General features: G+C 49.5%; 1 protein-coding gene across 4 annotated transcripts in view; it reads left to right on the top strand.

Moving 5' to 3' along the window:
- The window catches only part of TMEM44 (transmembrane protein 44), a 34,933-nt gene extending 7,919 nt beyond the window's left edge, over positions 1-27,014 (top strand). The window contains exons 6-11 of one of the 4 annotated variants that reach the window (XM_005670078.3): positions 3,151-3,321; positions 5,003-5,131; positions 8,950-9,054; positions 15,209-15,367; positions 22,389-22,421; positions 25,753-27,014. In XM_005670078.3, the coding sequence (XP_005670135.2) occupies positions 3,151-3,321; positions 5,003-5,131; positions 8,950-9,054; positions 15,209-15,367; positions 22,389-22,421; positions 25,753-25,863 (708 nt within the window). In that variant the 3' untranslated portion in view covers positions 25,864-27,014. The remainder of the gene's footprint in view (positions 1-3,150; positions 3,322-5,002; positions 5,132-8,949; positions 9,055-15,208; positions 15,368-22,388; positions 22,422-25,752) is intronic. The other 3 variants (XM_021070073.1, XM_021070072.1, XM_005670082.3) reach the window with 3 other exon arrangements.

The following is a 27,227-nucleotide window of genomic DNA, read 5'->3' as shown; positions in this document are numbered from 1 at the left end:
GGTTCTCCCTGTGTGTCTGTCTTCACAGGCCCTCCCTCCATAGGCTCCTGTGTCTGACTTTCCCCTTTTTATAAGGACACAGTTGGGAGTTCCCATTGTGGCTTAGAGGGTTAAGAACCTGACTTGACTGGTCTCAGTGAGGATATGGGCTCAATCCCTGCCTCGCTCAGTGGGTTATGGATCCAGCATTGCCTATGGGGTAGGTCGCAGATGCAGTTTGAATCCTGCATGGCTGTGGCTGTGGCCTAGGCCAGGCAGCTGTACCTCCGATTTGAGCCCTAGCCTGGGAACGTCCCTCCGTGTGCCACAGGTGTGGCCTTAAAAAGGACACAGTCATTTTGGATTACGGCCCACCCTAATGATCTCAGTTTAACCTCATCATCTACAAAGACTCTGTTTCCAAATAGGGGCTCATCACTAGCTCTGAGGGTTGAGACTCCAGCATCTTTCGGGGCGATACAATTCAACCCATAAAACCATCCCCTAACATAGCCCTAGGCCAGCCCCACCTCTGCGTCCCTCCCTCTGCTCCATTTTCTTCATAGCTTTAATCACAGCCTGAAATTAGCTCCTTTAGTTATTTACCAGGGTGCTGCTTGGTCCCCCAGCAGAGCATCAGCCCTGGGAGAGCAGGGGCGTCTCTGTTCTATTTCCCACTGTGTTCCAGGTGCTTGGGGTCTGCCCGTGGTAGGTGCCAGCAGACACTTCTTTTAAAAAAAAAAAATTATTTTTAATTAATTAATTTGTTTTTAGGACCTTACCCGTGGCACATGGAGGTTCCCAGGCTATGGGTCGAATCAGAGCTATAGCTGTCGGTCTATGCCAAAGCCACAGCAATGACAGATCCAAGCCACTCTGCAACCTACACCACAGCTCACAGCAATGTTGGATCCTTAACCCACTGAGCAAGGCCAGGGATCGAACCCGCATCCGCATGGTTACTTGTTTCCGCTGAGCCATGATGGGAACTCCTGGCAGACATGTCTTAATGAGTGACTGTATATGGCCTAGAAAGAAAGGAAGCTTATCGATGCAGGAAACAGAGGGCTATCTTGGGGCAGAAAGAACAGCCTTGTTCTTTGCAATCTCGGAGAACAGAACCAGGCCTGAGGCTGAAACCAATAACCAAGAGGTTCCTGGACAGGCTGTTTCCCATCCAGTGCAAGGACGACCTCCATGGGTGAGACATTTGGCCCAGGGCCTGGTGTGTTGAGAGTATGCAGTATAATTACTCCTGCCTTATGAGGTAGTGGGCTCCTTGTCACTAGAGGCATTCAAGCCTGATGGCCCCTTGGCAAGAAGATAGAATGAGATTGCACTGGGGCTGAGCTGGGCAATTCTGGAGGAGCTGCCAGCCCTGAATGTCTCTGGTCCCATGGATAAGAGCCCAGAGCTGGATTCCCTCATTAGGGAGAAAGCCAGTAGAGATGGGGTGCTATGGGGAGCTGATCCAGAACAGCTTCCGACCCTGGATCCCCCAGGAGTCACTCCTAATTTACCCCTGGTGGGGACGCTGAGGAGCAGCCTGGCTGGGTGGTTTTGGTGGGAGAAGTTTCCATTTTTCCAGGAACTCCAAGAGTCCTTGAATGAAACAAGGGGTGTGAAGCATTGTGCTGACAACACCAGGAATCATGGTTGCTACAGGTGCACCTGAGGCATGGCCACTTCCAGCCCCCAGCATGGATTTGCCAGGTCGTCAGCCTTCTATCCTGACCTGCTGGACAGGCCCACGTGTGCTGGAGAAAATCCTGCCACGTCTGGAGTCACCAGGCCAGTTTCAGCCTTTAAGTGGTGATGCCTGTAGCACCTACTATGTATCCAGCCAATAGAACCCTCTAGGTGCTGGTACAGACCCTGAGAAGAGCTTGAGTTGTGAGTCAGGGGGCACCAGGCACAGGGTGGCACGGGAGTGAGAGCACAGGGCTCCCCCAGCTTGGCCTCATCCAGAGGCAAAAGGCCCAGGTCCCAGCCTGGCCCTGCAAGTCACCTCCCCAATGTCCTCTGTAAAATGGGGGTAGATGGGCTAGAGGACCCCAAAGACTTCTCGCCCTAGCGGTGCTGCCTGGACTGTGTGAGGTGGAGAGGCCCAGTGGGAAGGGGTGTTGCTCCAGCAGCCCAGGTGAAACCATCCTCCCTGACCGGGAGCCGTCTATTCAGGGGGTGCAGTCTACAAACAGGGAGGCCCGGGAACAAAACTTGAAGAAATGCAGAGGGAGATGTGATTGAGAGTTTAAATTAAAGTGGAGAAAATAGGAGTTCCCATTGTGGCTCAGTGGATTAAGAATCCAACTAGGATCCATGAGGATGTGGATTCAATCCCTGGCCTCGCTCAGTGGGTTAAGGATCCGACATTGCTGTGAGCTGTGGTGTAGGTTGCAGAGAGGCTTGGATCGGTCATTGCTGTGGCTGTGGGGTAGGCTGGCGGCCACAGCTCTGATTCGACCCCTAGCCTAGGAACCTCCACATGCCACGGATGTGGCCCTAAAAAAAAAAAAAAAAAAAAAAAAAAAGATGTTGCATATGTTTTCTTTTTAAAAAACCAATATTTCCATTACTCATTCTCCAAAAATATCCCCTTGGCCCCCAAATCTCTGGAGTGTTATCTTGAATTCTCCTGACTTTTCTGTCTGGCCTAGTTCAGAATCGGTGGTCCCAGGAAGAGAAGGGTCAGGCCTGGAATCTCCATAATTCTATCTCCCTCACACTCTCTCTGCTCACATTCACGAGCTCCTGCCAGGACACTGAGATGACAAGGACCTTAGCTCTGCTCCCGGGAACCCTCTGTCTGTTGGGCAGATAGATGTGTAAGGCACTAAGTCCTGATCAGAGTGAAAGGCACTCGTAGAGGGATATGTCTGATGCGAGGGACCCAGAAGAGGGAGTTAGTTGCTCCTCTTAGGGTAGAGGTGGTAAATGGTGATTTGCCAGGGTTAAGTTTAAGCTGGGTTCTGAGGGATGAATAGGAGTTCACCAGACAAAGGAAGCAGCTTGATGCCTGACAGAAGTAGCACTCTTGGGTACTGGCCATAGGCAGAGGGCTTGTCCTCTGATCCTCTTTGTCACTAAGGAGCCTGGGCTTAGAATCAGCTCTCTGGGAGCTGGGGGGTGGCAGTGTTCCTCCCGGCCCAGCCCCCTCCTCTCTCTGCCCAGTGCCGGGGTAAGACATTTCCCTCCATCCACCTGTGGACCCGGCTCCTGTCGGCGCTGGCTGGCCTCCTCTACGCCTCGGCCATCGTGGCCCATGACCGGCAGCCTGAGTACCTGCTGCGGGCCACGCCCTGGTTCCTGACCTCCCTGGGCCGTGCGGCGCTGGACCTTGCTGTATCCACCCCAGGCCCCGGGGCTCGGTGCCTGTGTCTCATCTCCTCCCTGCCCCTCCAGGCCTTCCCCCCCTCTTGCTAGAAGGCATTCATTCCCGATAGCCAGGGTGGTGGTTCGAACCCCGGGGTAGGCGGGCACAATTTCCATGTGCAATTTGTGGACTTGTTTTGTTTCTTCCATAAGAAGAAATCTCTCTTGACTGGAGCTCTGTGAAACAGCGGAGGGGATGGTGAAACTTCTGGCCCAGAAGAGCCAGGCTCCAGGCTCAGTGCTGCTCCCCACCTGGGCTGTCCTGCCTCCGTGAACCCCTTCCCCCCTTTGCCTTCTCCTTTCTCACAGGCTGGGAGGAGCTTGGCAGGCGGACCTGCTGTTCAGAGATGAACATGGCTTTCTGTTCTCTTTGGTGCTGGAGCCCAGGGGGATGGAGGGGCGGGAGCTGGGGAAACAGAGAAAAGCTGACAAGGGCTGTCCTTCCTCTGATCACTGAGCCCCCTTCTGATCCCAGGGGGGTGTTGCCTGATATGCTGACACCCCAGTGACCTTGATGTGAAGGCCTCAAGGGCAAGCTAAGCTCAGACAGTGGCGGGTGGACAGTGGGTAACAGCTGTGCTGTGTAGGGAGGGGGTGGTGGTGAAGAACCTGTGGATTTTTTTTTTTTCTCTTTTTTTCTTTTTTAGGCCACGCCCATGGCATATGGAGATTCCCAGACTAGGGGTCTAATCGGAGCTGTAGCCACCGGCCTACACCACAGCCACAGCAATGCCAGATCCGAGCTTAGTCTGGGGTTTACACCACAGCTTATGGCAACGCTGGATCCTTAACCCGCTGAGTGAGGCCAGTGATCAAACCTGCACCTTCATCGTTCGTAGTTGGATTCATTTCCACTGCGCCATGACAGGAACTCTGAAGAACCTGTGGCTTTAGCATAAATAGTCCAGAAATGGATTTTCTCACGCACCGTTTGAGTTTGTTTGGGCCGCTGTATGTAACATCTTGTCACAAACTTGATGGCTTAAACAAAGGGTATTTATTCTCTCAGCAGTGGAGGCTGGAAGCCTGAAATCCAGGCAGGGGCCTCTGTCTCCAGAGGCTCTGGGGAGAATCTTTTCCTGCCTCTTCCAGCTTCTGGTGGCTCCTGGTGTACTTGACTCCTGGCAGCATCAATTTAATTTGTCTCCATCTTCACCCGGCCTTCTTCCATTTCTGGATCTCTGTGTGTCTTCTCTTCTTACGAGGTTTCTGCCATGGGGTTTGGGGTGCACCTAATCCATTACAACTCATTATATCAGCAAAGGCCCTGTTTCCCAAAAAGGTGACATTCTGAGCTTCCCGATGGATATGAATTTGGGGAGGACATTATTCAATGCACTGTGAACGCTGCCCCTGTAATCAAAGGAAGGTGTCTTTCAAAATCCTTTTGTTTATCAAATGTTTACTAAGTGCTTGTTAGACGTGGTGTCTGGCTGGGCGCTGGGCCCTGAAGAGGGCGGGGGATGAGAACTAGAGAGAGTGGGACCCAGCCCTGTCCTCAGATGTGCTTGAGTCTGTTGTGTGACCGACCTGGCAGGATGATCTGGGGAGGGAGAGAGCCAGCCCAGGGCGGAGCCCTCGGGGGAGGGGGGAAGGCAGCGCCGGGCAGCTGAAGTTCTCTGCTCTCTTGGACCTTAACTCCACTTCTCAGATCATTTTCCTTTCCTGGGTGATGAAGAGCAAGATGAGGCAGGCCTTGGGATTTGCCTCTGAAACCAGAGAGAGCCCTGACACCCAAGCCCTTTTGACCTGTGCAGAGAAGGAGGAAGAAAACCAGGAGGCAAGGACCGAGGCGAGGTCTCACTGCTGGCCAGCTGCGGGCGGGCTCAGCAGTGTTTGTGTATGGTGTGGGCAGAGGTGGCCAGCTTCACCAGGGCTGGGCCTGGAAATCTGGGGGACCCTCTGAGCTTGACCAGTCAGTCGCTTTTTAAATTTATTTGTTTATTTTTATTTTTACTTTCTTTTTTAGGGCCATGCCTGTGGCATATGGAAGTTCCCAGAATAGGGGTCAAATTGGAGCTGCAGTTGGCTGGTCTATACCACAGTCACAGCAATGCCAGATCTGATCTGAATCTTCAACCAATGCTGCAGCTTACTGCAACACCAGATCTTTAACCCACTGGGAGAAGGCAGGCTTGAACCCATATCCTCACGGCTACTAGTCGGGTTCTTAACCCTCTGAACCACAACAGACACTCCTTTTTTTTTTTTTTTTTTTTTTTTTATGGCCACACCTGTGGCATATGGAGGTTCCCTGGCTAGGGGTCGAATCAAAGCTACAGCTTCTGGCCTACACCACGGCCACAGCAATGCAGGATCCAAGCCACATCTGCAACCTATACCACAGCTTACAGCAATGCCAGATCCTTAACCCACTGAGCGGGGCCAGGGGTCAAACCCACAACCTCATTGGGGAACTCCTTTTATTTATTTATATATTTATTGCTTTTTTAAGAATTTATTTTTTATTTTTATTTTGGAGGGTCTCTTTAAAAAACTATAATTATGACCAACACTAAGGGCACCCTGAATAAAGAGTATCCTCCATTTTCCAAGGTACAAAATATTTTTTAAGTTCTTTTGATCACTGAATGAACTTGCATTTTCCCCCCGTTTTTGGCCACAGCCACAGCATATGGAAGTTCCCAGGCCAGGGACTGAATCCAAGCTGAAGCTGCAAGCTACTCCACAGCTACAGCAATGCCAGATCTTTAACCCACTAAGCCACAGGGCTAAGTCCTGAATATATATGTATTCAGGAACTCCCTGAATATATTTTTAACAACTTAGATAAAGCAGTCCCACTTAAGCTATTTAGTAATTTACATATGTATATTTAAGGTCATATAAATTAATGTAAGTTTAAAAGTAATGTGCTTTTAGAGTTCCCTTCGTGATGCAGTGGTTAACAAATCTGACTAGCAACCATGAGGACACAGGTTCGATCCCTGGGCTTGCTCAGTGGGTTAAGGATCTGGCATTGCCATGAGCTGTGGTGTAGGTCTAAGATGTGGCTCGGAACCTGCACTGCTGTGGCTGTAGTGTAGGCTGGCAGCAACAGCTCTGATTAGATCCCTAACCTGGGAACCTCCATAAGCTGAGGATGTGGCCCTAAAAAGCAAGAAGAAAAAGAAAAAAAAGTAATGTATTTTGCCCTCATTTCATAAAAACTTACATTCCTACTTTTGCCTGCCTCTTTGATATCCATAGCATCACTATCACAGGTTTTTTTTTTTTTTTAAGTTGGTATTGCTAAAAAGCTGATTTTTTTTTTTTTTTGGTCTGTCTTTTTAGGGCTGCACCCGAAGCATATGGAGGTTCCCAGGCTATGGATCCAATTGGAGCTGTAGCTGATGACCTACACCACAGCCACAGCAATGAGGGATCTGAGCCGCGTCTGTGACCTACACCACAGCGCAAGGCAACGCTGGATCCTTAACCCACTGAACAAGACCAGGGATGGAACCCGCAACTTCATGGTTCCTAGTTGGATTCGCTTCTGCTGCACCACAATGGGAACTCCTGCAACCAAGGATTTTTAACAAAGACAAATTGCCTCAGCATAGCTCTGCTTACTTACAGGAGTCACTTGATTAAATCAGAAAAAGATGGCGATATACATTTACTGGTATGACGTAATTATAAAGGATGGATGTTATTGTAAACACCACTTTAAAAATCAGCTTTTTGGAGTTCTCCTGCGGTGCAGTGGGTTAAGGATCCAGCATTGTCACTCCAGCGGCCTGGGTTGCTGCTGTGGCTCCGGGTTTGATTCCTAGCCTGGGAAGTTTGACATGCCTCAGGGTGTGGCCAAAAAAAAAAGAGAGAGACTACCTGTGAGTTGGATCCACTTCTCCAAATGTTCTAGTCTTAACTGTGTAATCTGGTTGAGTTAATGAAATAGAAAATCAAAGTAAAGAGGCTGATAGAGGGAGTTCCCTTCGTGGCTCAGTGGTTAATGAACTGGACTAGGATCCATGAGGATGTGGGTTTGATCCCTGGCCTCGCTCAGTGGGTTAAGGATCTGGCGTTGCCCTGAGCTGTGGTGTAGGTCACAGACGAGGCTCAGATCCCATGTTGCTGTGGCTGTGGCGTAGGCCGGCGGCTGCTGCTCCAATTCAACCCCTAGCCTGGGAACCTCTGATTCAACCCCTAGCAGGTCGGCCCTAAAAAGGAAAAAAAAAAAAAAAAAAAGAAAAAAAGTGATACAGGTGCTTGGACCAAAGATCCAAGTTTCCATGAAGGCTCTAATGAGATCTTATTTTCACTCCATTCTAGAAACTTACGTGAAATTATATCCCAATAAGGAGCTAAAATATTTAAAGAGAACCCTGTGTGTATAGTATTATGAAGAGAGAAAGTAGAGCCTTCTGGATCTCTTTAGCAGTCTTTCTAACAGAGCTTCTAAAAGTGTGATCCCTGGACCAGCATCATCTGAAAATTTGTTAGAAATTCACATTCTAGGCTCAACCCAGCTCAATCAAATCCTAAACTCAGGGTGTTTTCATAAGTCCTCTGGGTGCTTCTGATGCACAGTAAAATTCAAGAACCACTTTTTTTTTGCTTTTTTAGGGCTGCACCTGCGGCATATGGAAGTTCCCAGCCTAGGGGTCTAATCAGAGCTATAGCCACAGCCACAGCAACTTGGGATCCGAGCCATGCCTATGACCTACACCACAGCTCACGGCAACGCCAGATCCTTAACCCACTGAGCGAGGCCAGGGATCGAACCCGCATCCTCATGGATCCTAGTCGGGTTCATTAACCGCCAAGCCACAAAAGGAACCACTTCCTTCCAAAAATATTTATTTAGCACCCACTTAAGTAATTCCCAAACTTTGTCATACTTCAGAATCATTGGGGGGGAGGGTGTTTAAACTCAGCAGGTCACATCCATACCAATTAAGTCGGAATGTCTGGATGGGGGGCAGGTGAGAGCTAAGCACCACCTATTTCGTTTTTTAAGAAGCTCAGGCAAGGAGTTCCCTGGTGGTTTAGTGTGTTAAGGATCCAGTGTTGTCACTGCTGGCTCAAGTCACAGATAAGGTGCAGTTTCCATCTCTGGCCTCCTGCCATAAGCTCGACAAAAAAAAAAAAAAAGAAAGAAACCCAGGAAATTCCACTGTGTAGCTAAGTTTGGGAACCACCCACCTTCTGTGACCTCAGAGAGACATAAAATATCTTTTAGGAAGCAGAAACTGAGATGTGCCATAGAAGAACAGAAAAAATACTGTAGGGGTTCTTTTGAAGAAAATGGGACCTTGTTTTATTTATTTATTTATTTTGTCTTTTTGCCTTTTCTTGAGCTGCTCCCGCGGCATATGGAGGTTCCCAGGCTAGGGGTCGAATCAGAGCTGTAGCCGCCGGCCTACACCACAGCCACAGCAACGCAGGATCCGAGCCTTATCTGCGACCCACACCACAGCTCACGGCAACGCCAGATCCTTAACCACTGAGCATGGGCAGGGTTGCAACCTCATGGTTCCTAGTCGGATTCGTTAACCACTGTGCCATGATGGGAACTCCTGGGACCTTGTTTTAGAAAATGTTTCCTGACTTTAAGAATTCCCCTTTCTGTCTCTCCACCTCCACTCAAAGAATTCAGATTGGGTACCTCTCACCACCCTACCGCACTGCAAACCACTCAAGAAGATGGCAGCCATCAGTCGCTACATGGAGCTGACCATTGAGCCAGTGCAGCAGGTGAGTGGCCATGGGCCAAATCTGGGTGTTCAGAAGGGTGGGAGGTAGTCATGGAAGGCTTCCTGGAGGAGGTGACACTTAACTGCCAGAGGATTAGGATAAGTCAAGGAAGCATTAAAAAAAGGAAGGTTTTTTTTGTTTTTTGGTTTTTTGTCTTTTTAGAGCTGCACCTGCGGCATATGGAGGTTCCCAGGCTAGGGGTCGAACTGGAGCTGGAGCTGCTGGCCTACACCACAGCCACAGCAACATGGGATCCAAGCTGCGTCTGCAACCTACACCACAGCTCACAGCAATGCGGGATCCTTAGCCCACTGATCGAGGCCCGGGATTGAACCTGCATCCTCATGGATACCGGTCAGGTTCATTAACCACTGAGTCACAACAGGAACTCCGGAAGGACTTCTTGAAAGCCTTGATGGGGGACAGAGGGTGTCAGATGGAGGGGAGTTCTGGGGATAAAAAGGTGAAGAGGAGGCAAGGGTGAGATAGTCACAGTGCAGAAGCTGACCATCATCCTGAGGCTGGTGAGAGTCCAGGAGGCTTCAGGACTAGAGACTCAAGGTCAGGTGTGTATTTTATTTTATATTTATTTTATTTTATTTTTTAGGGCCGCAGGTATGGCATATGAAGGTTCCCAGGCTAGAGGTCGAATTGGAACTACAGCTGCCGGCCTACACCACAGCCACAGCAATGCCAGATCCTCTGATCCACATCTTTGACCCTACAGCACAGCTCACAGCAATGCTGGATCTTAAGCCACTGAGTGAGGCCAGGGATCAAACCAGCATCCTCATGGATGTTAGTTGGGTTCATTTCCACTGAGCAACAATGGGGACTCCCAGAGGTGCATTTTAGAGCCATCGCTCAGGCAGTGTTGGGGTGAGGAGCAGACTAGGGAGAGGAGACTAGAAGCAAGGGAGTCAGTGAGGGACAGTTTTAAGTCCAGGAGAGAGGTAGTGTGGCTGAAGCAGATGGAGAAGCAGAGCTGCAGGTAGAGCAGTGGGGGCAGTGAGACTGTGGGGTTGGAGAGACCTCGGGCTCTAGATGCCTCTGGCCTGCATGTGGGTCCCCAGGAGGAAGAGCCTTGGAGAGGAGAGGGAAAGAGGTGACAAGATGTCCATTCCATGTTCCACACCCCACTAAGTCTGTTCCTGTCGAGGCTACAGTGACCTCCCTATTGCTAAATCCTGGGGTCATTTCTGTCCTTGTTGAGGTTTAACTCAGTTGACCACTAGCTTCTTCTGATTTGGGCTGTCCTGGTTTTTCCCCTGCACAGGTCTTTTCCCTGTCACTCCTGCTGGCTCACTGGTCTTTTTCCCTGTCACTTCTGCAGCTCCTCCTGGCGAGCGCACTTCAAGGTTGCAGTACCGCAGCTTCGCCCCAAGAGGGCTCCCTCTCCGTGTACACTCTTCCCGTTCCACAGCCCTACCTGCCCGCTCTGGCTCGTTTTCCCCGCCTGTGTCTCCATCCTTTTCCTCTCCCACAGCTCCAGTCTTAGCTGCCTCCTCATCGTCACCACATGGCATCTCATACATTCCGTGCCCGATACGGGTTTCTGGATTCCGGCTCCTGTCACCATCTTCCCCTTGTCAGTGAGCGACACCATTGCCCGTGCAGTGGCTCAAACCCGGAGCCCCTCTTCCCCTCACGTCATGCCCGTGCCCATTTCATCCATTTGTGAGCCTTGTAAATACTTTTAAAGTAGATCCAGGAGCCTCCTAACTGGTTGTCCTCTCACTGGTATTCTTGTCCCACCCCCTCCCATTTGCAACCGGAAGGGTCTCTTACATGTAAATTACATCTTGTTCCTCTTTGGCTTAAAACACTGCTCTGGCTTCCCAGCTCACGCAAAATAAAATCGAATCTCCTAACACAGACTTCCAGGACCTTCCCAGCCCCAGGCTTGCCCCCTCGCTGACCACCTCCTATTCTCCCCCTCTTTGCTCCTCTCTGGCTGCACAGAATTTCTCTCCATTCCTCTGCCCACTCTCTTCCTCCTGATTTTTTTTTTAAACATGGCTGCTTTTTTCTTGTTTTTAGGATTTCAGTTAAAATATTACCTTCTCCAAAGGCCTTCTCCCCCACCCATTCAAAAGTTGCCTCCACCCCTCTGCAGTATCACTTTATTAACTTTTAAAATATCTTGCAAAGCACTTTATCATGATCTTTTGTTTTGTTTCCTGCTGGGATATAAACTTTGTCTCGTCTGTCTTGTTTGCCTAGATCTGGTGTGTCCGGTCTCGGGCTCTTTAAACAGGTGTGTTTGGAACAGAGTTCAGTGGTAATGGCCCTGCTGAGTTGCCCTTGGGACATGCTGGCGCTCAGAGTTTGGCAGAGAGTTAGGTTTTACTCCTTGTTGTTTCTTGGAAATGGGTGCAAATAACCTGTGTGTGATATAATCGAAGTTCAGGGAGATTCAGAACAGCGCTTTCACAATGAAGCACCCACTTCGGCCATTAAAGCTCTTCTTCCGACAGGAGGGTGGGTGATGGGAAGCCCTGGAGAAGGCCCAGGGAGCCCTGGCAACAGCTGGGCAAAGCTTGGCCCTAGAAATTTTTTTTTTTTCTTTTCTTTTTTTTTGTTTTTGTCTTTTGTCTTCTGTCCTTTTTTTAGGGGCGTACCTGCGGCACATGGAGTTTCCCAAGCTAGGGGTCTAATCAAAGCTGTAGCTGCCGGCCTACGCCAGAGCCACAGCAACGCCAGATCTGAGCTGTGTCTGCGACCTACACCACAGCTCACGGCCACGCTGGATCCTTAACCCACGGAGCAAGGCTAGGGATCGAACCTGCAACCTCGTGGTTCCTAGTCGGATTTGTTTCCACTGGGCCACGACGGGAACTCCTAGAAATTTTTAAATCATGGAACTTCTGAAAAGTAATAGTGCAAAAATTACATTCATTCGAATCTTTCCAGTACCTGAATCTTGTGTGGATGCCTGCTTGGTTCTTTTCCACTGAGGCCCTCCAGCAAAGTACTTCCACTTGGCCTCTTCCTTCTGTATCCACCAGAGGGCGCGAGAGGACTCCAAACAGCTCCCAGCAGGAAGCCTGGAGCCCCACCCTCTAGCTTGGGCAGAAGTCACCTTGCTGGACTCCAGGGCCGTCATTCCCATAGTAGTCTTTTTACTGAGGACTAACTACTTGCCAGACTCTAAGTAAATAATAACAGCCCACCCTTCCATGAGGCTTATTGTACTGGTCACAGTGCTCTACATAGGTTAACTCATTTAACCCCAACAGTCAACCCTTGAGGTGTTATGCTCATTTTACAGAGAAGGAAAATGGAACCCAGAGAAGTTAAGTGACTTGCTCAAGGCCACACGGTTTGTTGGTGGTAGAACTAGGATTCAGACCTGCCTCTACGTGAGTCTGTGCCTTTGTCCACAATGCTATTCTGCTTCTTACTTGGCACTCGGTAAATGGTGGTTTTTTAAAATTATTATCAACACGAATTCTTATAACAACCTGAAGTTGATGTTATTATTATTTCTATTACTATTGCTTATAAATAATAATAATAATTATTATTATTATTATAAAAGGTGGCACAAAGAGGGTTAACTCACTTGCCCCAAATCCCATAGTTAAAAAATCACAGGGAGTTCCCATTGTGGCACAGCAGAAACAAATCTGACTAGTACATGAGGGTTAGATTCCCTGGCTTCGCTCAGTGGGTTAAGGATCTGACGTTGTGAGCTGTGTCATAGGTTGCAGACATGGCTCAGATCATGTGTTGCTGTGGCTGTGGTGTAGGCCAGCAGCTGTAGCTCTGATTCGACCCCTAGCCTGAGAATTTCTTATATGCTGCAGGTGAGGCCCTAAAAAGCAAAAAAATAAAACAAATAAAAGGTACTTAGGAAATATCCATTAAAAAAAAAAAAAAATCACTGAAGGATTTCCCTTGTGGCTCAGCAGGTTAAGAGCCTGACTTAGTGTCTGTGAGGATTTGGGTTCAATCCCTGGCCTTGCTCAGTGGGTTAAGGATACTGAGTTGCTGCAAGCTACGGCATAGGTCACAAATGCAGCTAGGATCTGGCGTGACTGCAGCTGTGGTGTAGGCCAGCAGCTGCAGCTCCAATTTGACTCAGCCTGGGAACTTATGCTGCAGGTGCAGCCCTCAAAAGAAAAGAAAACCACAGAAATAAGTTTCAGACTAAGCCAGTTTGATCCTGGGACCTGAGCTTTTTTTTTTTACAGAAAGGACATGTCCTTTATGCTTCCATTTCATGCCTGCCACGTTAGCACAGTTTTGTTTTGTTTTGTTTTTCCATGAAGATGTGCTGATGGGCATGTTGTGGTGAAATTGATACCCTGCTGTCATGTGCCTTGATACATATTCTGTTTGGACCACCATCTAGAAGTGGGCAAAAGAACCAGATCCATGCTCACTCTCCCCAGCATCCCCTCCTGAGCACTGGTCTAAGGAGAGATTTTCCAAGAGATGCAGCTGGGATCAGGCTGATCCTGAGGGGCCAAGAGCATGGGGTCCTATGAGTCGACACTTAAAACATTTGAAAATTCCCTTTGCTCTGTTGACTCAGGTTTGGTCAGGCCTGGGGAATGTATGGACTCTTCCGTTATTGCCCGAGCAGACTCTGCTGCTCTGCCTCCCCCATCCAGAAAGCTGCTTCTGTCTCTTGTGTGGACTTGCCTCCCTTCCAGCCGACTCATGGGGAACCATGCACTTGACCCATCCAGGGCTGGAGCCCTGTGCATTTTGGGATCCAGTGAGCAACTGTTCTTCTCTTGTGTCCAGGATGTTTACTAAATCTGAGCCCCGTGACAGCACTTCAGAGGAGGCAAGGCAGGGATTCCCCCTCCCCCTTCTGTGGATTAGGAAACTGAGACTCAGGATAGATTTCTTGCCAAGGTCACATGGTTTGTTGGTGGAAGATACATTCCAAAAGGCCTGTTGTTCCCCCTGTGCTGTGTCAGTGGGATGATCACCCAGCTCTGAAACCCCAGCCCAGGGCTTGGAGGATTTCTGAGGAAGTGCCAGTAAGGCCTGTGGGAAGAAGCTGTCTTCTGAGATAGATACCTAGATAGATAGATAGATAGATACATAATCTCACAAGTTCCTTCCTCCCTTAAGCCTTCCTAGCTCACTTTTATATGCTCTTGGTGGGCGTGTTGGTTAAGCCTCTATGGAGTGCACTTCTGGTGATAGCTATCCAAGTTACAAGTGCCTATCTTCTTTTTCTTTTACTTTTTTTTCTTTCTTTTTTTTTTTTTTTTTTTTTTTTTTGCTTTTTAGGGCTGCACTCACAGCATATGGAAGTTCCCATGCCAGGGATTGAATCAGAGCTGCAGCTGCCGGCCTATACCACAGACACATGGGATCCTTAACCCACTGAGGGAGGCCAGGGATCAAACCCATGTTTTCGTGGTTACTAGTCGGGTTCATTACTGCTTAGCCATAACGGGAACTCCACAAGTGCAATACCTTCTGATCCAGCAATTCCACTTCTAGGAATTTATCCTTTAAAACCCTGAAATGTTGAAGGTACAATATAATTTTCTGCAGTCGGTATTGACTATAAAAGCAAGAAACTTGCAGTTAGGGCCCTTATTAACAACAGAAAGAAAATTAAAAATAAAACAAAAGCAAGAAACTGGAAATACCCTAAACATCCAACAGCAAGGGACTGGTTAAAAAGCTTGTGAACACCTATGCAGTGCTCCCCAACAAACAAAAAAACCTGGAGTTCCCCCTTGTGGCTCAGCGGGTTAAGAACCTGGCATAGGGTCCGTGGGGATGTGGGTTCAATCCCTGGTTTCGCTCAGTGAGTTAAAGGATCTGGTGTTGCCCTGAGCAGCGGTGTAGGTCGCAGATGTGGCTGGGATCAGGTTTTCCTGTGACTGAGGTGTAAACCGACGGCTGCAGCTCGGATTCGACCCCTAGCCCGGGAACTTCCACGTGCTGCCACTTGCACAGATAGGCACATACATTTGCTCGTGTGTGCACAGAATATCCGGAAGGACACATACTGAGCGCCGGCTGCCTCTGGGAGAGCCGGTGGCTGGGGAGCAGGGAGGAGACGGCGCCGCGCGCCACACCCTTCTGTGCCCTTTGAATCCTGGAGGATGTGAATGCTCTGGGGGGGCGAAAATAAAGATGCCAACTGCCCACCTGCCCTTCCCCTCACACTTTGCAGGCAAGCTGCAGCGCCACCAGGCTGCCGGGTGATGGACAGACGAGCGCGGGAGCAACGACCCTGCAGGAGCCCCCCTCGTTCCCTCCGGTTCAGGTCATCCGGGCCCGCGTGTCCTCCAGCAGCTCCTCCCAGGTCTCCTCCATCAACTCCGACCTCGAGGTACGTCGTGTCCGCAGCGGGTGCGCGGTCCTCCTTCACCCCCACCTGCCTCCGCGGTGCTGCCCTGCTGTTCTGTCGACGCCAACGTCACACCCGCTAAATAGCAAATAAGCCTGTGCCCGAGGACTTTCCCACGCTGTCTGCGTGGAGGCGGAGTTTCAAGTAGTCAAATGAGTCAGGGAAACACTGCACGTTGAATCACTTGGCACATTCAAGCCTTGCAGGAATAAGTGCTGAATAACACACTTTTAAAAAGTCTGGGTGTTTCCCAAACCCATTGGACGCTTTTCCGACCCCCACGGAGGACCAGCTGCTTCCATGGTGCCGTGGGGTCCATATCCTGGAGCTCACAGCAGGCATCGTGCCTGGCACTTTCATAAGCTTTGCCGCATTTTGAATTTTTGGATCTGCAAACAAAACCCATGTGGAGTTCCCACTGTGGCTTATCAAACCTGACTAGTATCCATGAGGATCCTGGCCCCTCTCAGTGGGATAAGGATCTGGAGTGGCTGTGGCATAGGCCGGCAGCTGCAGCTCTGAATCGACCCCTAGCCTGGGAACTTCCATATGCCCATGTGCAGCCCTAAAAAGAAAAAGGAAAAAAAAAAAAAATCCATCACGGGTATAACTCTCAGGTCTGCTGTCCTGTCGCTCCAAGCCCCTGCAGCTATAGCTCCCAGCCCCCTTTGGAAGGAGGTTTCCCCTTGTCTGTGGCCAGTGAGAACAGGGACAGCCTTGTGGATGGGCTGTGTCACTAGGGGGAGGAACCTGCCTTCCTTCTAGACTTACCTGGGTTCCCACCGTCTTGGTGTTTAAGTGCCCTTTTATGAATTGGTGATAAAAGGAGTTGGGAGCTGGGGTTGAGGTTTTAGTTTTGGTCTTCATGGCCTTCTTTGGCAAAGTACTTAATCCACTGTCCTGAGTCAGCCTCTCAAATTTGTTCAACCCCTAATGGACTCTGCAGTCTGAAAGACTCAGGGCCCCTGGTCTGTAGGGCAGAGTCCAGATCCCTTAATGTGGGATCCAGGTCTCACACACCTGCCCCAGCCATGGGCCCCTCCTCCACCCTCCCCTCCATGTCCTCCTTGGCCATGGACTGTTCCCCCATTCCCAGGGCTCCGGGCCTTTCTGCCTGGCATTTTCTCTGATCCAATTTCCACATGTCAAAGTCCTACTAAGATGCCACCTGCTGTGTGAACTTAACCCCCCACCCTACACACACACACACACACAAACACACACACACACACTCACACACTCACACACACACCAGAGATGAAAGGCTTCTTCCCTTGAATCTCCCTTGAGTGCCCAGAGCCTGTACCCCACTCACACACCTTCGTGGGTTGCCACATAGCCTAGAGGTCTGTAAAGGCCTGTCTTGCCCGCCAGGCACAAGCTTTTAGGATGAGGTCTGGACCGACTTCATCTTTATCTCTTGATCCTGGAACAAACAGAGCTGGTCATTGAGAGCTGGATTTTGAGGGAGGAATTCTGCTCTAGACCACGGACCATTTGGGGTCTGTGGATCTCTGAGTCCCTCCTTCGGTGTTGGCTGTGCTTATTTCTTGGATCTGGTCTCAGAATGTGTCAGACACACAAGGCGCATGGCTTGGCAGCCCAGAGGCAGCAGTCTGGACAGAGTCAAGGGTTAAAGGGAGAGAGGGAGCTTGACAGCAAATGGTCTTCAGGGAAGGGGAGGGACAGTTGATGGGAATGGGGTTCTGAGGGCAGAAAATAGACTCACTCTGTGGAAGCTCTCGACGGAGACAAGGATTGGACTGTGACCTTGAAAAATTTGGAAATTTTTCATTGTGGCTGGTTTGGACCATTTGTGTGTTTGGCAGTCCTTTTTCTTCTAGTATCTCTCTCTTTTTAGACATTTACTTGTTTAACTATATAAATTCCAAGGGGGACAGGGTCACGCTCAAAAATGAGGCAAATGGAAATGAATGCTTTTGCCCTTGTTAAACAATGAATATAGGAGTTCCCTTTGTGGTTCCGTCGTTAACAAATCTGAGTAGGAACCATTCGGACGCAGGTTCGATCCCTGGCCACGTTCAGCGGGTTAAGGATCTGGTGCTGCCGTGAGCTGAGGTGTAGGTCACAGATGCAAGTCTGATCGTGTATTGCTGCGGCTGTGGTGTAGGCTGGCGGCTGTAACTCCAATTCGACCCCTAGCCTGGGAACTTCCACATGCCGTGAGTGCGGCCCTAAAAAGAAAAAAAAGAAAAACAAGGAATGTAGTTTTAGAAGCTCTGCTGCGGAGTTCCCATCGTGGCGCAGTGGTTAACGAATCCGACTAGGAACCATGAGGTTGCGGGTTCGATCCCTGCCCTTGCTCAGTGGGTTAATGATCCGGCGTTGGCGTGAGCTGTGGTGTAGGTTGCAGACGCGGCTCGGATCCCGCGTTGCTGTGGCTCTGGCGTAGGCTGGTGGCTACAGCTCCGATTCAACCCCTAGCCTGGGAACCTCCATATGCCGCAGGAGCGGCCCAAGAAATAGCAACAACAACAACAACAAAAAAAGACAAAAGACAAAAAAAAAAAAAAGAAGAAGAAGCTCTGCTGCCCTGCCCCCCCCATAAACCCCAGCTCCCCCCACTGCAGTCCTCCTGCTTTGTTTCCTAAGACACACATACACTGCACATGACAAATCACTGCATCCTGAACAGAAATAACTTATAGTCTGACTAAACATAGACACCAACAGATCAAAGAGGATTAGAAAACTCCCACTACGGATTAGTTAATCATATGAGCAGGAGACAGTGTGGCTTTCAGGCATGTGACCCATTACCCATTCTGGTAATCTATATTTTCCCTTCTTAAAAGTAATAATATTGGGGGAGTGCCCGTCGTGGCACTGTGGAAACGAATCCGATTCAGAACCATGAGGTTGTGGGTTCGATCCCTGGCCTCACTCAGTGGGTTGAGGATCTGGCATTGCTGTGAACTGTGGTGTAGGTCACAGGCACAGCTTGGATCTGACGTTTCTGTGGCTGTGGTGTAGGCCAGCAGCTATGGCTCCGATTAGACCTCTAGCCTGGGTACTTCCATATGCCACAGCGACCCTAAAAAAAGGCAAAAAAAAAAAGTTATAATGTTGGGTGTTCCCTGGTGGCCTATCAATTAAGGATTCAGCATTGTCACCGCTGTGGCGCAGGTTTGATCCCTGGTCCTGGGAACTAACATACGCTGCGAGTGCAGCCAGAAAAAAAAGAAAAAAGTAATATATGTTTATTGTAGAAAATTTAGAAAAGAAGAAAATTCACCCACCTGTTTGGACACTCATTATCTGGGTGGGGGGGACTTGAAAGGAAAATGCAGGAAGACAGGTGCAGCTGGCCCAAAGCACCCCATGGAGTGGGAGGTACCTGGTAAATGGGTCACAGTTGAGCCTACTGTCACCTTGCTCCTCCAGACCACACCCCAAGGCACTGAAGCTGCCAACCCCAGATCATCCTCTCCTCTGCTGGGTGACTTTTGCTCCCAGCGTTTGCACAGTTCAGATATGTCATAACATGGGGCTGAGACACCCGGGGCCTGTCTCCACGCTGGCTGCGGTGGGCAATGATCCTCGACCACCTCGAATTGTCTGTGTCTGTTACCAACCAGCCAGGCTTCTGCTTGACCTCAGGTCCATAAGTGAACACACGGGCACTCAGGAGCCACTCTGGCGCTGAGGTGATCTGTTTATCTCTTCTGTGGCCCCTTAGGACTTCGTGACGTAACTCTTAGAGGGTGGTTTTGTGTCTTTATCCTTGGGGCACATGCTGGTGGGTCGGAACACCCACTTCCAGCAGCGCTGGGGGAGGGGGGAGAGGAGGGTGGTCCCTCGACACAATATACACTGTATCCATGGCACTCAGCTCACCAAACGAGTTTAAATCCATAGCTCACGGTGACTACACATGTGTCAAGGAGCCAAGCGTAGTGTGGTCTACACTTTACAAGCTCTGTTTGGTATAATCCCCATAACAGCCACAAGGCAGGTCCCATCATGCTTGTTCCCCAGAAGAGGAGCCTGGGACTCTGAGTTTCAGGACCCGGCCCTAGAAAACTTCATCCGCATGGTCATCATCTTTGTCATTGTCATTATAACTGGCAGGCCTGGGAAATCGAACCCAGATCTGTCTGGGTCTGAACCCCTGTTGTCACCCACTAGGCCCCATGGCCTCCAGAGGCAGGCAGGACTGCGCTTATGATCGCTCATTCCCATTTGACAGCTAAGGAAACTGAGTCTCGGTCAGGGCTCTCTGCACTCACTGCCCGTGTTCTCAGGCAGGGCCCTGTTTCAGGGACAGGGGGTAACACTGGGATTTACAGGCAGCTCCAGTGACGCAGAGCACACACGCGAAGGGGTGGGGCAGAGACAGATGAAATGTGGAGGAAGAACTGGATTATTTTCACCTTCCCTCAAGTGTCCACTGCATGGGCTGGTCAGAGCACCAGATGAATGGCACTGAAGCCTGTGTGACCCATGACTCTACAGAGAGGCCATTTGCATGGGCTGTGCGGATTTCTGGACTTCAGCCATACAACACTAGGCAGCCCCGCTCCTGGCTCAGCCATCAGAGGGTGTCCTGAACAGATGGGGAGGAAGGGGTCCTTGGTCTGTGGTCTGCAGGTGGGAGACAGAGGCCCAGAGGGAGCAGGGCCTTCCCCAGTGGCCTCCTCATGTGCCTGGGCAGCCAGCATCTGCTTTATGAAGTTAGGGTCCAGTTGCCCTCAGTGCTGAAACTACTCCTGTGCCTTTTTAAAGCATTCCTGAGTAGGGTTGGTCGATTTAAAAGGCAAAAAAAAATACGGGCTGACCAGTGAATTTGAATTTCAGATGAACACACCTATACCAAAGCGTGATCTTTTATCCGGAATTCAGATGTCACTGGGCATCCTGTGTTTTATCTGCTACCCTGCTCTTGAATCCCACTTGATCATGCCATATTTCCAGCCCTTCCCTGGACCACTTCTTCAGTTCTTCTGTGCAACATATGAATTAAAGTTTCATCCCCCCAGATCAGGAACATACACTGTTCCTGTCAATTATATATTACTAAAAACTGGGAGACGGTGATTTAAAAAAAAAAAAAAAAATCAGGAGTTCCCATCGTGACTCGGCAGGTAACAAACCTAACTAGGGTCCATGAGGACACAGGTTTGATTCCTGGCCCTGCTCAGTGGGTTAAGAATCCAGCGTTGCCGTGAGCTGTGGTGTAGGTTGCAGACTCAACTCGAATCCCGCGTTGCTGTGGCTTCGGCATAGGCTGGGCAGCTACAGCTCCGATTAGACCCCAGCCTGGGAACCTCCATATGCCGTAGGTACAGCCCTAAAAATACAAAAAAAAAAAAAAAAAAAAAAAAAAAAAAAAGATGTGGTACAACAGTAGTTGGTGGTGACTCAAGTTTGCAAAGTCCATTGCATCTTCTTGAGGAAAAGGGGAAAGAGTCTTTAGGTGCCTAGGCATGAACTGGACAGGGTGGGCATGGGGGGGGGAGGAACTGGGGAGATGCTTGTCAGGCTGCATTTTGACTGCCCCCATCCCCTCCTCCTGCAGCAGCCAGCACATCCTGCCCAGTGTCAGGGTAAGGAACTCGCATGGGGGCCACTGACTGAGGGCCAGGCTTTAGTGCCCCTTCCCAGACCTCTGCAGTTTCAAGATGGGACCTCTGCCCTTTGCCCCAGAGCCTGCCAGGGACAAGGCTCTGCCAGTACGGCTTTGGACACCTCTCTGCCTGACTCTAGGCCCACCTCCAGCTCTGGCTCAGAATGGGACTTGTCCAAACCCCAGAGCAGGGTCCCGTCCTGGGACTAGCACAGTCATCAGTGGACAGCAAAAGGCATTCAATAGTTTTTATAATCTTAACTCAGACACATATCTACACACACACACTTCACATAACAAACATTTGCTCTGTGTACTTCATGCCAGCCCTGCCAGGTCCTGAAGACTCAGAGTTGAGTTAAACCGCAGCCCTCTGGAGCTCCTGCTGTGGAGAAGTGGGCTAAGAATCCAACTGCAGCAGCTCAGGCCACTGCGGAGGTGTGGGTTCAATCCCCTGCCTGGTGCAGTGGATTAATAAAGGGTCTGGTGTGGCTGCGGCTTCAGTACAGGTCACAGTTGCAGCTTGGATTCTATCTCTGGCCTGGGAACTTCTGTATGCCACAGGTGCAACCATAAAAAGTAAATAAATAAATAAAATCAGACATTAAAAAAAAAAACAAACAAAAACAGTAGCCCTTAAGGAGCTCAGAAAACCCAAACAAAAGCAAATAATCAGAAGTTGTTCAACATAGAAAATTTAAAAGAATTGAACAGTAGGGGCTTTGTTTTTAACGTGACAGTAATGCCAAATCCTGTGTACTGTTCAGACTGGCAGCTATTCAATGGAACAGTCACAGATCAGTGTAATAGACATTTGCAGATTCATAGCTCTGTGAATACACACACACACATGCACACGTGTCTCCCAGGCACTGTGGGAGGTGTTGGAGGAATAAGCATAGACGGCGATGCCCCCACTTCAGGAACCTGAGTCAGACATATTTGAGGCTTGGGATGGAACCAACTGTGCAGTAAAGTCTGATTAAAAATGAATCTTGACTGGTAGCAAATACCCCATCGTTTCAAGGTGAGGATTTTATTTGCATCTCTCTTTCTTTGTTTTATGGCTTTGAGTTGACTCATCTCAGCCATGTGGTTAATAAACGGAAGCTTTATTATTATTATTACGGCTAATAATAATTGCTAATAATAGTAATCTAAAAATCTTTATAAATGATCATTTTTTTCAAGGACCTGTAGCTCCTTTGTAATTATCACAATTATCCTATTGACCGTTTAACTAAATTGTAGCCGCTAATAGCTGCTGCCTTTTTGCTTTGCTGAAGTCAGCTGTTCCCTTGCCTCCTGGCTCCCTGAGCGGACTGGGCTGGCACTGAGCTCTGCTCTGCTCTGTGATGGTGGTAAAATCTATGCAACACTTTTTTTAAAAAAAAAATCTCTCTTTTTATTCTGCAGCAGAAGTATTGGGAAGCCCTAAACTCGGAGCAGGTATGGACAATCATGCTCTCACTTTATTCCAGAAGGGACTTCCTGTGGCTTGACCTCAGTTCCTGTTTTTGTGAGCCCTCTTTGGATGGCTGGACCCATGCCAGATTCCGTTAGGGAAAAAAAGAATGTGAAAATGAGAGTAGAGTCTGAAAGAAAAGGTATTTTCTGGGCTCTCCCAGTGCAGAGTTCTTTCTGCTTTGTCCAAACCATCTAGCAGGGACTCAGAGAAGATGCAGAACCCAAGGCACACGGCTTGGAAGAATGGCGAGGCCCTAAAGGTAGTGGCCCCTAGAGTGGCTGAGAGAGTTAAGCTCAGCTCCCCCCGCCCCCAGCACCCCCACACACACCTCCCTTTGGGACCTTGGGGAACAGCTGGCTGCGGTCTCCATGCCACCCTCACCTCCCAGTCATAAATGAGCACATCCTGTCCCCTCCCAAGATGTTTTTTTCTCATAAGAGAGCAAATTATCTTTTGCTCAGATTCTCTGAATACCTGGATTCCAGGGATGTTTTTAGTACTTAAAACGATGTTTTAAAACACATTCTTCTGGAATTCAGAAGGAAGAGATTTCAAATGTTTTTGGAAGCGCAACCCACTTTAGAGAGTGCATCTGATCAGAGTGGTGAGCTGTTTGCTGGCCGGCCGCTGAATTGGTCGTGAGAAGCAAGGCTCACTCTAAAGAGGCCATTTTAGGAGTGGGAGCAGTTCTGAAACATCAGGGCGGCTAAGAATCATGCCTGGAGCTTGTTCAAATGCCAAGCCTTAGGTCCCAACCCACAGATAGGGTCTAGGGTGGGTCGCCAGCATCAGCCTTTTTAATGAGCACCCAGGGCCTTCCTGGTGAGGCTGATCCAGACCTGAGATCTAGAACATGGCTCTCAACTGGAAAACAGAATTCATCAAAAAGCACACTGTCATTCTCAGAGAACAGAACAGGCCTCCACTTCCACATCTGGGCACCTGGGTCTTGGAGGCTGAGGGGCCCAGAAGCTCTTTGACTTGGGATTCCTGATAATGAAAACGTCAGACACATCAGAAGGAATTCACTTGGAGGTGTACCCCAAGTCTGCAACCACAAAAAGATGAGAAGTTAGCCCTGGATGTGCCAGGCACAGCCCCAGGCACATACAAGAGGCTGAGCTGCACCAACCACATCAGCTCAGTTCCTGGCCTTCAGGGTTAGATGCTGGTTTTGTTGTTATTGTTTTGTTTGGGCAGGCCCATGGCATGTGGAAGTTCCTGGGCCAGGGATCAAACCTAGCCACAGCAGTGGGAACACCAAATGCTTAACCCACTGAGCCACATGGGAACTCCAACGTATGCTGTTTGTCACGACCAAGTAGTAGAACTCGATTTAGTTATTATCAGTAGATCACTAATTGAATTAGGCTCTCTCTTTCTGTACAAAAGACAGCTACAGTTTGTGTGGTATAATTTGCAGGGGGGTGGGCCTTATCTGTCAGTGGCTCCGGGAGCCTTGAAAACCTTGTCCTGGCCCTCTAAGCACTGGACTGGTTGATTCAGCTCAGGTTTGAGCAGCTGGCAGGGCATTTTCTTGGAGTACATGTCCATGCATGGCTCTATTTTCTTGCCCAAATAGATTGTCTGGCCCGGGCTGACACATCCTGCATGGCCTTTGCTTGTTTCCTGGGCCTTTTGATACTGTCAAGTACAGCTTATGACTCAGAATCATCAGTCGCAGAAACTGAGAAATGAGAGATCGTGTTATCTAGTTGCTGATTCAGCCTCCCATCTTCTGCATGGAAAATCAAGATCCTGAGAAGAGCAAGCAAGTTAGTGGCAGAAGGAGGACTTGAGCCTGAGCCCCACTTGCCTCTGTGGCTGGAATCACTAAGGATGCCATTGCTCTTGGCCCACAAGCAGAGTTCTTTCTCTGTCAAATTAGAGCAATAGGAGGACTTTGCAAACAGCTTCAACAGTGCTGGTGTGCCCACCTGGTTTTTTATTTATTTAATTTTTTTTGCTTTTTTTAGGGCTGTACCCTTGGCATATGGAGGCTCCCAGGCCAGGGGTCAAATTGGAGCCGAAGCAGTTGGCCTACGCCACAGCCTCAGCAATGCCAGATCCGAGCTGCATCTGCGACCTACACCACAGCTCACAGAAACGGTGGATCCTTAACCCACTGAGTGAGGCCAGGGATCAAACCCATATCCTCATAGATACTAGTGGGATTTGTTTCCACTGCGCCATGACGGGAACTCCCCACCTGGTTTTTTTTAAGCTTTTACTTCTACCCCTGCAAATTTCAAGTCCCCATACTTGTCTGAGTCAGAATGATGAAATATTCACTGGCAGTGATCACTCTCTGGATTAGATTTTTGGGTTTTTTTTTTTTTTTTTGGTCTTTTTGCCTTTTCTAGGGCTGCTTCCTGCGGCATATGGAGGTTCCCAGGCTAGGGGTCTAATCAGAGCTGTAGCCACCGGCCTAGGCCACAGCCACAGCAATGCTGGATCTGAGCCACGTCTGCAACCTACACGGCAACGCCGGATCCTTAACCCACTGAGCAAGGCCAGGGATCGAACCCGCAACCTCATGGTTCCTAGTCGGATTCGTTAACCACTGTGCCATGACGGGAACTCCCAGTGTTTGTTTTTGACAAGGCTGCTGACCTCAGGTTTAGAGGAAACACCATGTTGAGGGCAAGGGCAGACCAGTGCCCTGCACTTCAGGAGCTCTGTCATCTACCTGAGAGGATGAGGCAGACACCTAGAGAAAGGGCAGGGCTGCCCATGCTCAGCTGCAGACCAGTGGTACAGGCAGGATAAAGGGAAGGGGGATGGGAGCTCCCAAGTTAAGGAACTAGGTTAAGGATCTGGCATCACTGCTATGGCATAGGTTTGATCCCTGCTCCAGGAACTTCAGCATGCTGTGGGCACAGCCAAAAAATAAAAAGAGAGAAGCGAGTGAGAGCTCGATAGGCATAAGCAGCAGTCAGGGTAGGCTTCTTGGAAGAGGAGGACCTTACCTAGGCCATAAAGAATGGGTTGAATTTGTCTGGTCTTCTCCAGGAATGCGTTCGGCACAGAGGTGGGCATTCTTAGGATAAAGGGACTTGGTGATACAAGGGGAAAGAGAGTGGCAGGGGAGGTTGGCTAGCAGGTTCAGTTTGGCTCTCCATTTAATTCCTTGATTTAAAGTTATCTTTACCTGTTATGTCCTGGAAACACTGGCCTGGTTCACCTGTCCTCACTTGTCTCTTCTTGTCTGCTGGGCCATGAGGACCAGGATTGCAGCTGTTGTTGGGGGAATTGTTAAGAGACGGGAAGGGTCTGTTCCACCAAGGTACGTCTTGTGTCTTTTCTCCGCAGTGGGACCCTGAAGATGTGAACCCTGGAGGGAACAAAGACAACACGGAGATACCCAGATCCCAGGTGCACAGCTGGTCTGTGAAACCCGTGGACTTGACCTCTGATGAGTAACCCTTTCTGGAGCCAGCTCAGCATCTCAGAGCCCACGGTCAAGCATTCGTCAGGAACTGAGCAAGGATCAACCTGCAGTGACAGCCATGGCAGGAATATAAGCTTCTGCCAAGGCTGCCCATGCAAGTGAGGAACTACAAGCTGTCATGGAGCTTGGCTGATCTGTACCATGGCTCAGAATAGAGCTAAGACCCTGGGCCCTATGGACAGACCTGGACATGCCCAGAGTTTGTTTTGAAGATTAGAAGTTCACAAACCACTCTGCCTTTGAAATATAATCTAAAGGACTTTGGACCCTCTTTTCCTGTTCCCTTTGACTCAACCGTATTCTGAATATCTGCTTGGAATGAGCCATCTGAAAAAAACAGAGAGTATGTTTGGATCTCAGCAAAGCACTATTCCGCAAGACCTGGCAAAGCCCAGAGAAGGGTGGGCCCATCTTCTGGAGGTCTAGTACACCAATCACAGGTACTGATGGGACCTGGCTCCTGCCCTCCAGTCACCCACTTGAGGTTTCTGCTGGAAGTTCAGAGAGAACACTTTGATCGATCAAGTGTTTGCAAGATCACTGGTGTTGTAACGGCAAGCAAAGCAGATTGCTGTAGGTATCAGACCTTGCTCCATCCTGGCAAGGGGTGTGCTGGGTCAGGATTTGCCGGTGAAGTGGACTGTCTGCTTTGGGAGGTAACTGAAAGCAGGCAAAGGGTAAGAGGCATGCGGGGAGGTGTTCAATTCAAGCACTGAAATCCCCTTTCAGGATTATTTTGGAGCGAGGTGGGAGGAACACTGGAATGCATAAATCCTGATTGATCGAACTGAGGCATCTCAACCGTGGAGCACAGAGATATGTCTGTGCCACAGAAGTCGATGACAAGGGGATCTGGGAAGAAGGCCAAGAACGTGCAGCTGTGCTCCAGGCTGGCCTCTGGCAGCCTGTATGACTCAGCTGCAGCTGCCCAGCTGCTCCTAAGGGGTAGTGTAAGTGCCAGCATGAAAGAGAGGGTGCCTCAGGGAAGTAGATTGGTTCCACAGGTCTCTGAAGATTCCAATCCCCTGTGGGACCTCTGACCTAGAAGTGAACCTAAAGCCATCCTATTCATCCAACTGCTTTGGACCCTGGTTATTTTGTACAGGAATTTGCTAAATTCTGTTCTGTGTTGTGATTTTTTTTTTTTTTGCCACACCCACAACATTTGGAAGTTCCTGGACCAAGGATCTATCCAGCATCACAGCAGTGACCTGAGCTACAGCAGTGATGCCAGATCCTTAACCCACTGAGCCACCAGGAAACTCCAACTTTGTGATCTTAATCACTAAAGCTGTACTTCAAGGGAAGATGAAACTTTGCTGGGGGCAGGGGGTGG

The sequence above is a fragment of the Sus scrofa genome, chromosome 13, assembly GCF_000003025.6.
Source record: "Sus scrofa isolate TJ Tabasco breed Duroc chromosome 13, Sscrofa11.1, whole genome shotgun sequence".
Taxonomy (NCBI): domain Eukaryota; kingdom Metazoa; phylum Chordata; class Mammalia; order Artiodactyla; family Suidae; genus Sus; species Sus scrofa.
This window is presented reverse-complemented; position numbering and strand designations above follow the sequence as displayed.